Below are 11490 nucleotides of genomic sequence, written 5' to 3'. Positions count from 1 at the left end.
TATCTAATATATTTTCAAGAGTTACATGAGCAAAATTATTATTATTATTATTATTATTATTTGGTGAACGTTGAATATATAGACATAGGCGTGACATGTGACATGATGATATAGATCAAGCATGCAACAATAGAAAAGTTTTATGGGTCCCACTATACATCCTAGAAACTCTTGATGCGGTGGAGCCTTGGTTAAGCTAGCAGTGCAACGAAGAATGGAAATTGGATTTAACTACCAGTCAAAGTTGCTGATCAAACTATTAACACAAACGAATACAAACTCTCTAACCTACCGTTCTCATCCAATGTTTCTTGCTAAAAAAAAATACATGGTTTTGCTTCCTTGTTTTTTTCAACTGTTCAGACTAAAACTTTCCTTCCCTTTCTATGTGTTTTCCAGGAAAGTTGATATCTCTCAACTTTTGCAATTGATCTAAAGTGTACAATGGCAAGACCTGGTAACAAGATCATACAAGCCAAGCTGGTGGGTATGTCTTACCCTTCTCTTTTTATTTGTTTTTTATATTTCATAATGGGGTCAACCTGTTTTTGGCTTTTCTTTTCTTGCCGATCAGACGCACGTCTTCTTGATCTCGTTTGCCAGAGTGTAGTGTTTCTTTGTTGTTTTTCCCTTGCTTGTAGTCCCTGAAAGTCGCACAAATAAGCTGCGTATGCGAATTTTAGTGATTGATTCTGAAAAGAATGATATTTGATGATGCTGTAAGCTTGTAAATGTTAAGACAGATTGGACTGGAGACTGGAGTAGGTTATGATCTTAGGCCTTATCAGTGTGCTGCATTTTGTAGTATTGCCTCTGAAGATGGTCTATACCAAGCATGACTTTGTAGATTTGTTCCCAAAATATTATATTTTGAGGCAAATTGGGATACTTCATGGAGATTGAAAGTTACAATTTTAGAACCAGGCCATTGAAGTGCATTCACCCATTCACTGAACCCATAAATATTAACATGGACATAAATGGAAAACCTCTTTGGGTTAATGATCTCTGCGACAAATTGTATATCCAGGGAGAATCTCAGTGAGGAGATAAATTTCACGGATTTGCCTTGCAGGTGCTTCTTGGGGACATGGGAACCGGCAAAACCAGCTTGGTACTAAGATTTGTCAAAGGCCAGTTTTTTGATCACCAGGTCCTTGTTCTTCTCTTCTTTATGCTATATATTTTGTCTCCTCAATATGTATCATTGTAGTTAAGGCACTTAAATTTTGTTTACATTTAGGAGCCAACAATCGGAGCAGCCTTTTTCACTCAGATATTATCAGTAACTGAAGCCACCGTAAAGTTTGACATTTGGGATACAGCGGGACAAGAACGATACCATAGTCTAGCTCCTATGTATTATCGAGGTGCAGCGGCAGCTGTTGTTGTTTATGACATTTCAAGCACGGTAATTGCTTATTGATTTTTATGCAATTCCATGCAGTTTGTTAAAATAGCATGGTTAGATTAAGTAATGATATTGATTATATCAGGAATGCTGCTATAAATCAAATTGAAGTTCTTCTCAACCACATTGCTAATTAAAAGTGTTTCCTGCATTAGTCATTAAAAACTATCTGTTGCAACTGATGGGAATTTGATTGAACCAATCATGGCAACTTGATGAGACTGTGAGTCCTAGGTTTCTTCTTATTTTTCCTATTGACAGCAAGGAAAGGTAGCCAAAATGAAACATATCAATCATTTTAGCTAGAAGATGTAGAATGTGATGAGAAATTATTCGCTTATTTTAAACGAATTCAACAAGCTCAAGCCCCTCTCCTCCCCTGCCTGCCCTTTCCTTCAACCATTTTTTTCTGTCAGATTTCTCGCACTTGGCAAGATATTTGTTTTCAGAACCCTCAATGTTCTTCTCTTTCTCTCTCTAATGGAATGCATCGTTTCTTTGCTAAGTTCTTGAATAAGCTTGTTGCTGAAGCAATGCAATATGTTATTGTGTAATGTAAAATTAAGTATATGGCCTGTTTAGGTAGCCTGGGGCTGCTGGGAAAGTGATTGTTATATGACCGTTTCAATAGAATGGAATATTATTGCAAAGCCATCTTGTTGACTCCTGAAATATATATTTGAGTGACATATCTCTGGGTTTTTGTTTTCCCTTTTTAGGATACGTTTGTACGAGCAAAGAAATGGGTTCAGGAATTGCAAAGGCAAGGTGAGAATGTCAAAACTGTATATTTTTACTGAATTATGTGATTGTATAAACTGATGATACCTTTCTATTCAGTTCTAGTTGTTAAGTGCATTTCCTCCAGGTCCTCCTTAAAAAGAAAAAGGAAGCCACTAGATTTCTTTCCCTCCTGAATATACTTTTTTCTCGAGGGACTGGTATGGAAGTCTGAGATTCTGTTGCTATTTCTGCTGCACAAGTATGACATGACTTAGCTGTAAGATTTAATTTTAGTGCCTCAATAACTGCATTTGGTTTCTACTTGTATATATCATATGCAAAGCAGAACAATGTAGTTTGCATCGTCATGATTATCTGCTTTCCATCATAAACTGAACAGCTTGATGCTGATTAAGTATCTTTTAGTTTAAAAGGCACAGATTGTATCTACTCTGACAGACTCCAAATTTCTGAGTCTATATATTTACTCTATGATAGTGATTTCAATCTATGCTATATCTACTGCGTGACCTCTATAGATATTATTCAAGCCTGCAATGGTTTTTGGTTATGGAGATTGTTTAGCTATAAATCCAATGCTAATTATCCTAACGTGATCTTACTATCTCTAAGGAAATCCAAATTTAGTGATGGCACTGGTGGCAAACAAGTCAGACTTGGACTCTAAGAGAGAGGTTGAAAATGAGGTATTTTCAACATGCTTTCCTTTCTATTTTGGGAGTAGCACACACACACACACATATATTCATATGTTCTTAATGCTCAGATGCTCATCCAACTAGCAATTTTCATACCAGGCTAAATACACTACCTCAGTGACTGGAAATTCTTTCTAAACAAATTCCCATCATAGTGCTCTACAAAGATGACCTCTGTCTATATTTACGCTATCTATATGAACCCAGAATCAAAAATAACTTTGTTTTGATAATAGTCATCACCTTTATAATCATAGTATTCTTTATCTGAATTTGCTAAGGACACACTTCAGTTCATTTTTCCTTCGCTTTTATTAATTTGCAGGATGGAGAACAATTTGCTCAAGAAAATGGAATGTTTTTCATAGAAACATCCGCAAAGAGTGCACAGAATGTCAATGAGCTGTTCTACGAAATAGGTATTTGTCTTTCACCTTGTTCAGAGTAGATGGAAACAAAGCCATCTCATTGAGGCCAATGCATGAGACCAGCTTCATCTTGTATCTGATACAAATTGTGTAGACAGCATAAATAAATAATTGATGGATTTTGTCTGATGTAATAACGGAAGAACTTTTAACCGCTAGGCATCTGGTTCCTTGTTGATTTATAGTGTGCTCAGTCAGTTAGGCATTCTCCTGTACGTACATGGAAACACTAACCTAAGCATGAGCAAGCTTGCTTCCCTTATGCTCCAGACAACTTGCAAACTTTGATAATTTGCACTTTTTCCATGTGCAGCAAAGAGGTTGGCAAGAGCTTGCCCTCCAAAGCCATCAGGGATAAATCTAAACAATGAAAGACAGGGGAGAAGAGGGAAGCTATTTTGTTGCTTAGGTTGAAAGTCATGCCATCATCTCAAGAGTCCTGGTATAACCAATTGATCTCAACCCTGTGGAGTACTTTTGAGCCAGACCACTCCTTCCAGAGTTGTAAGCTACTTATTTCAAATGCTGGATAAGCTGATTCTGAGTTTTTTCTGTAAATTACTACAATAATTGTAAATAGATTGCTCAAAGGCTATCAAAAATTATGGTAATTGACTAAATACAGGAACAAGGTGTACTGCTTCGAAATTTCTAATTATATAAATTCTTATGAAGTTCTTTCTATGCATGTTGTTGGCTACAAATTTCAAGAATAACCACAAGGGCTAATACTATCATAGCCAGTTTCCTTTTTACCTCACGGAATGATATGCAATTTCACCTGCTTAATGTTGTTGATTTAAGGGGGGGTGGGGGAAGGGGGTGATTGATCAGTGATCGCTCCACAGGTGGCTGTTAAGTACAAACATAGGTGATAAAATTTCACATAGGAGTAAAACAATAACACAATCATATGAAGGTAGGAGACAACCATCATCCGGCAAGCCTAGTGCACAGCTCCGGCCACCTACCATTTCCACCAAGACAGACATTGAAACCGCAATCCTTTTGTGACACAGCTGTCTCCAATTAATTCAACTACCTGCCAAACAACTGATGGAGAAGAGCACTTCTTTAATTTTTAATTTCTCTTCTTCCCTGAGGATGTGGCTTTGTGTGAGAGAGACTGCAGAGGTGCAATGGGTGCATGCAGGAAACAGGGGTTGGGACTGGGGAGTAAGAGATCAAATACAAATCGGGAAGCATGAAGGAAAATGAACAACAGAAGCTTGCCAGGAGGGAGCAAGAAGACAAGCTCACAGAAGAAAAGCAAGATAGGGCCACAGTTGGGGCAGAAAAGTTTCAGAGACGCTATATCTGGATGGACAATAGGAAACAATTCATGATTGCATGCAGAGGGCAGGATGATTACTTAAATTTCAAAAGAGGCTACTCCACCTTCTATCTGGGAGCTAATCTATTATCAAAAATTTCCGTTTCAATGCAAGACTGATGGATTAGCATGGAGCCAAGTTGCCTTGTTGTTGATCAATGAAGAATCCGTTTCATTCTCCACCTAACAAGGAAGAGAAATAAGGTTTTGAAACGACAGAAAAAAGTGGCCTTATCCACTTCATCACAACGTAACACTTAAGATAACAGTGAACTTATGACATCTATTGTATTAAAAATCATACCAAAGTATTGACCATATATACCTTTTAGACTTTTTCCTATACCTTTCTGTTCGACGTGTTTATCTATATAAAGCACATAAAATTACATTATATATAAAAGGAAAATTACATAAACATACAACCACTTCTATGGGCTATGACTTGGATTCTTTGAGCGTGATATGGACCTTAGCTCTCCATACAGTTTTGAACAAGCCTTCGCAATCTCTGTCATTGCTTTGAAGAGCTCCGGCAAGCGAGTTTTAAGATTCACCATAGACTTCTCCCTCACCTGAATGCATAACCTCTGATAGGCCTCTTCTTCTTCTGCCAACCTCTTCTTCACTGCTTCCACCATAAACTGTCTTTCAGCAACAGCATCATTGTTAGGGTTGTCTTCTGTCCTCTCTGGATCCAACTCCTCTGGTGTTCTTCGCTGCATATACTTATGGTACCAGTCTTCAAATTGTCTTTCTTTCTTCTGAAGCTCCTTTTTAGATTCCTCGCATTTTTCCTTCAGTTTCATTTCATCTAATTGATGCTGCATAATAGTATCTATCACATGTCCAAAGTTATTAATGGCACTTCTCGCAATCTCATCTGGAAGTTTCTCAAGCTGGTTTTGCCAAGCATTGAGGAGCCTTAGAATAGGGGGAGTTTCAACCCTCGGAGGGGAAGAGACCTTCTCCTTCAGACTACTTTCAATGGGAACAAGATTTAGCCTTAACCAATTGTTCAGGGCTTTTATGTACCCTTTCTGGTGGTCTACAAGCTTGCAAAACTGCATGTGCCAATCCTGCACAATTGCTAACAGCTGGATGGTGCGCTCATGGTGGTGCTCACTCGTTTCCTTCGGGGATTGAGAGAGGTCCAGATTTTTCAGGACTGTCACAATCCTAGATTGGAAATCATGTTGAACTTTCATGGTTTCCCACATTGTCGCCATCCTGCAATTGACATGCATCACAGCACGTATCATCCAAGCTTCGAACAACAAAACAAAATTCAATGGCTTCATCGTCTGTTAAAGCATCTTTGACACATTTAACCTTTACACAATACTAAACAAACATGCTAAATTGATCACAAGATTTAAGATTTAAGTTCCTACAAAAAAAAGAGAGGACAAAAGTGCAAAAGATTGTGTAGGTTATACAGATGTATGATTAAATGTTACTACCTCATATATACAAAAAGAGAAATGGGCTAGGAAACAAATGGACTACTGAGCCATTCAGATCTTTTCTTTGATCAAGTCATGGGCCTTTTTCTGAGAAAGTCTAGTATAAAGTTTAAAAATAAGCTGCAACTTACCCATCAACAAGTTGAACAAGTTTCGGATATAGCTGATCATCTCGTAAACGATTTATCTCTGAAACTGTTGAATCCATGGATTGCATGTCGACAATATATCTAGTATGTAGATGACTTACTGCTGCTTTTGCCTTTTCAAGTGCTTCAGAGTTACCTCGTTTCTTTAGTTTGTTTAGAGTGGCAACCTTCCTTTGATATTCAAACTTCATAAGTTCACCTGCCTATCCATCAACAATCAAACCCAAAGAAGATCAAAGAATTGCTTAATTGTAACTAAATCAAACAAAAGCACGTAAACTGCAGTCCTTTAGAAAGGTGAATAGAAGTGCTGCTATCCGTCAACAACAACATTACTTTTTAAACAATCCAACTCAGTATCTGACATTAGCACATGCCAAAACAAGGAGCTAAGCCTATTGCTAATTGACAGAAGAAGATATGTGTATTCATAAAAGCAAAACAGACATTGCATTAAAGAACATCAGGAACTAAATAGAGCAGCAATTTAGTATCTATTTGATTAGTAACACTATCTTGAACATAAGAAAGCACCAGAAAAACATTTTCTTTCCCATATTCAGGGCTGCTACATGGTATTTCTAGCAGAACAAAATAAAATTAGAAAGGCCTTGCCCTCCAGATGACCTCTTTATAGACATCTTGGATATGATACCTCATAGTCTCTTACCCTCTCACTAGTGTTTTAGTATGCGATGCCTACAACACAATTTAATTATTCAAAATATAGCATGTCAACATAGATCATGTTCTCTAGAATAATCACGGCTTAGGACTTGAGTGACAGGTAAAGGAGAGATTTCCTTGGGATGCTATGACCTGCTAGCCTAATTGGATAATGAGTTTGTATATAAGCTACTGAACTCAGATGACAAGTGGTCCTCTTTTTTCTATTTATGGTGTGCTCAGAACAGGAAGAATACATCTACATCCCACTAGTTATCTACCACAAGAGAGTTGGCACTTGGAAGTATTTTTCAGATTAAACAAGATGGGTGGTTCAACATACAAGGAACAAATTAGTTCTACATCAACTACACAAAACCTAAAATGACTCACAAGTTTGTTGCTTCATGTGTAGTTATAGATTACTTATGGTCCCAGTCTACACAAGCATGCATGTGTACAAATGATCCATAAAAAAGGAACTTGCAGCAGAGCAATCGCAAGCTGATGTGATAAAAAGTCTAAAATATTGTTCAAAGGGCAAGTACCAGCAAGAACCTATGCACAACTCAAAGGTCTCTCACCTTGTATTCAACAACTATTCAGGACGAGGTAACTACAAATACAGGCCCTTCTATCTTGAAGGTTCAATCATGCAATAAGGAAAAACATTAGCATTATAAAAGAATTGAAAGATTATGCCGGTTTAATTTGTCACGGAGAAGGTATCATGTCATTGAGCATTTTAAAACAGATGTCTTATACTATTAAAAATATGCAACAAAATAGTGGTCAATCAATAGAAAATAAAAAATGAATAAGAGAACAAATGGCAGAAGAATGAAGAGAAAGAACTTCTTTAATATACCTTCACTTCATCATAAAGTTTTTTTTCCCATGCAAGCAATTTATCCAACACAGTGGCATGAGTCTCATTCTCCTCCGAATCAAAATCATCCTTCACATTATCCGCATTGTCTAATTTTAATCCTCTAAATGAGCGATTCCAAGTAATAACACGCATCACTCTTGCAGAGTGATCAATATGTCCTGCAAAGCATAAATTAAGATAATATAACACTTGTTTAAGCTACATTATATGAATAAACTGATCAAATTGTTCCATTATGTATTCTAAATGAACAGATCAAAAGAAGGAAGAAAAAAGAGCACAAAGTTTTTAGTCAAACTGTTAATTCTTCACCTATAAGATCCTGCATAGCTGATCTCCAGTTAATAGTTAAATGTTTATTTATATCTTTACAAACAGTTACAATAACACAACTGGAAAATGTCAGCTATTTAGGGTCTATTTGGTAACTGAAAAATAACTTGCTGAAGGAAAATTTTTTCTGTTTAAAACATTTTATTGGAAAATCTAATACTTTCGGTTGTTTGGATAAACAACTGAAAATATTTTCTGTCGTTTGGCTAAATTACCAAAAATATTCTGTTCCTTAAATCATTACTAACTAAACCAACATCAATAATACTAAAATCATGTTTAAGTTTTAAAACCTATCATCAAAATGGATTATTAATTTATAATCTTGACCTCAAAGAAATCATCATAACATTTTTCATAATCATAAGAGATTTTCATGAATTTTTAAAATTAAACAAAACCCATAAATCATCTATTAGGTATAAAATCAACGATTTTTCCATTCAAGCAAAATTAATAACAATTAATTGGAACATCAAACTAATCCAAAACCCAACTCAAGCTAATTGGAGCATCAAATTAATCATATAAATTTATATAAATGAAGTCAAGGAATCCCCAAACAAATTAACTCAACACCAAACAAATCTGAACATAACAAGTTGTGCAAAAAAACCCATACAGATTTAGTTGGAACATGTTCTGGTTGGGAAAAGCAGAGATGGAGCAACACAATAAGATAGTTGGGTATGGCATAAACTTGTCGGGGACGTTGCTGCTATTGTGATATGGCCCTTCAGTAGTGGTTAAACATGCTGGCTCCTACTTTGGTAGAGGAGGAGTTGGCTGATAGTTGTTATAGCCTGAATTAAAAGAGGCTGGCACTCAAAGGGGAAAATAGAGATTTGAGTTGAGCTTGAATTGATTTCAATAAGGAAACAGAGAGGAGTAAAAGATCTTGGAGTTTGGGGATGGAATAAAGGATACAGAGGTAGCTGGAGTTACTCCTGTTGGTCGCCGTTCATGGGTTGCCAGAGTTGCGTAATGGGGTCAACTGGGTTAAGACGGGGTGAGGAAGTCAAGGTAAGGAAAGCCAAGGGAGGGGAGGGAAGGGTGAGTTTCAGGAAATTGCCTTACGCCCTGCAAGAGCGGAGGACAATTTCCTTCGGTCAACGGGTTTAATCTCATTGACCTGAAAATATTTTATAATAAACTTTACATTTTCCGTCTCCCAAACATGAAAAATGCTGATAAACATTTCCAGAAAACATTTTCATGCGTTCAAAATGGACCCTTAATGAAAACAAGAGCTCTACAAACTGAAGCAAAAACTTCTACCAACCCAAATTGTGTTTCACTTAACCAAAATTGATTGAAGTTTTCAATAAAGATTAAAGTTTAAACTACTGATATGCAGTGAATAAATCTGACCCTGAACCCTCTAGGTCTATGATTCATGCAAGATCCATCACCATCCTGAATCCAAATCTTCTCACTCTAATAACTCAAAATTTTCAAGATTATGAAAACCCAAATTTACTTATCACCATAATACACTCATCTTCTTTGGAAATCCAAGCAACATTCAAATCCAATCTCAGAAATTTTAGGCTGATACCCAACGTTATGCAGTTAAAAACATACTGAAAAGTATCTAGGATTCTACTCATTTATGTAAGAAAGATCCAACAATCCAAATCCAAATCTTAAAAATTCCGTACTGATGCTCAATTTCATAATTCAAAAGTGAAACCCATTACCTCGATTATCAGCAAAATTAGAGTGATAATGCAACCTAGTAGCCTCCAACATCTTCGAAACCTCATGAGCACTTTCTGACGCCTTCAGGAAATGATCATCAAGCTCTGCAAATACCTGCAACAAATTAAAACTCTCTTTCACCAACCTCTTCTCCCCTGAACTACCAACCCCGACTTTCCCAACCTTCTTGGTTCCCTTCCCCACCCCAGCCATAGCCGCTACCGGCTTCTCCGCCTCCATTGCTGTCCTCTGTCCCCTCTCCGTGACTACCTCCTCATCCCTCCTCTTCTCCTCCACCACCACCTCCGCCTCCATTGCCTTCGGGATTTCCTCAAGAACCTTCCTTTCCACCTCCCTATTCTCCACCCCCATTTCTTCCACCTCCCCTAAACTTGGCCCAGGAACACTATCTTCCGTGGGAAAGAAGTAATAGTAAGTCGAATCCTGGGAGGGCTGCGATTGCATTGCCCGCGCCTGCACCGTCGTCGACGTCACCCTTTCTTCCACCTCCTCCGCTTCCTCCACCACTTCCCTCCTACTCCTACCACCACTCCCACTTCCCCTATAATGGCCCGATCTTCGCTTCACCAACCTATCACTACCTTCCAAGTCATCATCCTCCTCTTCATCTTCCAAAATCGTGCCTGTCGACGTTTCCCTTTGCTTCCCCTTCAACGGCATCTGTATAGGCATGCTAGCCGACCGTTGAATCGGAACCCCCGGATCACCGGAGAGGTTCCCTGGAGGCGGAGGTGGAGGAAAGAGTTTGTCGACTAAAGGCGGTTGCGGCGGCGGCGGCCCCACCACCGACTGCCCAGAGTGAGAAGAGAGGTTGGGATTCTGGACCTCGCCGTGGGCGTAGTCGCTTAAGGCGGCGCCGGTGTTTTTCAAGGACATGGCATAGGCGGAGTGGGCGGCAGCGAAGGCGTTTCGCGCCGCAACAGCTTCTTTCATGAATTGCTTCCGCTCTTTGCAGCGGGTAACCGCCTCTTCGTTCTCGATCTTCGATTGCGAACAACCCATCTCTCCCCTAGAATTTCCAAAATAAAAATTAACCAAAATTTGGAAATTAAAAAAAAAATGGAAAAATTGAATTATTTTAGTGGTTTGGTTGGAAGAGAGAGCTTTTGCTGCGTTTACTGGCGTGGCGGAGTGAGGGAGAAGAAAGTGGTTTTGTCTGGGACTGGGAGCCGATGAAACGGTGTCGTCTCTTTGCTTAGTGGACAAGAGTATGGGGACTGAGTGTGGAGACAGTTACTAGAAATGGAGGTGGGGCCTCGGGCAGCGTTTTCAGTATCTTGGATCAACAAATGGAATAAATTAAAAGAATAATTAATGGTGAATAATAATAAGGTTAAAAGATCATAAGGGTATAAACTATCAAATAATTATGAGACCAGAAAATAAGGGTCGGTTGGGGGAGGGTCTTATTGTTTCATTTCTTTACAAGTACTTGTTTGATTTCTTGTGCTTTATTCGTGAATTTATGTTGAAATTTCAAGTGGTTGATATTAGGATTAGTTAATTCAATTAAATATGGCATGCATACCATATAAAAAAAAGAATTTTGTAATTAATACGAAATTTTATTTTAAAATTTTAGAGAATAGCACATTAAATAAAGAAAATATACGCATTTAAAATAACTTTAAACGTAGTATTCTAATAA

The 11490-nt window shown here is 37.9% G+C and overlaps 2 protein-coding genes across 3 annotated transcripts; one reads left to right on the top strand and one right to left on the bottom strand.

The window, feature by feature from the left end:
• Window positions 1-229: 229 nt before the first annotated feature.
• LOC110427381 (ras-related protein Rab5-like) lies at window positions 230-3965 on the top strand. 2 transcript variants are annotated; one of them, XM_021442875.2, is made up of 7 exons: window positions 230-483; window positions 1076-1153; window positions 1244-1411; window positions 2131-2179; window positions 2768-2841; window positions 3179-3272; window positions 3595-3965. In XM_021442875.2, the coding sequence occupies exons 1-7, from the start codon at window positions 445-447 to the stop codon at window positions 3693-3695; spliced, it is 603 nt and encodes a 200-aa protein (XP_021298550.1). In that variant the 5' UTR covers window positions 230-444; the 3' UTR covers window positions 3696-3965. The 2 variants fall into 2 exon arrangements, with proteins under 2 accessions (XP_021298550.1, XP_021298552.1); XM_021442877.2 differs by having other exon boundaries at window positions 230-487.
• Window positions 3966-4877: 912 nt separating this feature from the next.
• LOC110427380 (protein ALTERED PHOSPHATE STARVATION RESPONSE 1-like) lies at window positions 4878-11030 on the bottom strand. Its single transcript, XM_021442874.2, has 4 exons — window positions 9821-11030; window positions 7764-7945; window positions 6212-6432; window positions 4878-5844 (listed from the first exon to the last, which is right to left on the bottom strand). The coding sequence occupies exons 1-4, from the start codon at window positions 10842-10844 to the stop codon at window positions 5046-5048; spliced, it is 2226 nt and encodes a 741-aa protein (XP_021298549.1). The 5' UTR covers window positions 10845-11030; the 3' UTR covers window positions 4878-5045.
• Between the last annotated feature and the right edge of the window lie 460 nt (window positions 11031-11490).

Source organism: Theobroma umbraticum, unplaced genomic scaffold (assembly GCF_002168275.2).
Source record: "Theobroma umbraticum cultivar Fairchild unplaced genomic scaffold, ASM216827v3 scaffold_34.0, whole genome shotgun sequence".
NCBI classification, from domain to species: Eukaryota; Viridiplantae; Streptophyta; class Magnoliopsida; order Malvales; family Malvaceae; genus Theobroma; species Theobroma umbraticum.
The sequence above is the reverse complement of the archived record's forward strand: the minus strand, read 5'-3'. Positions and strand labels throughout refer to the sequence as shown.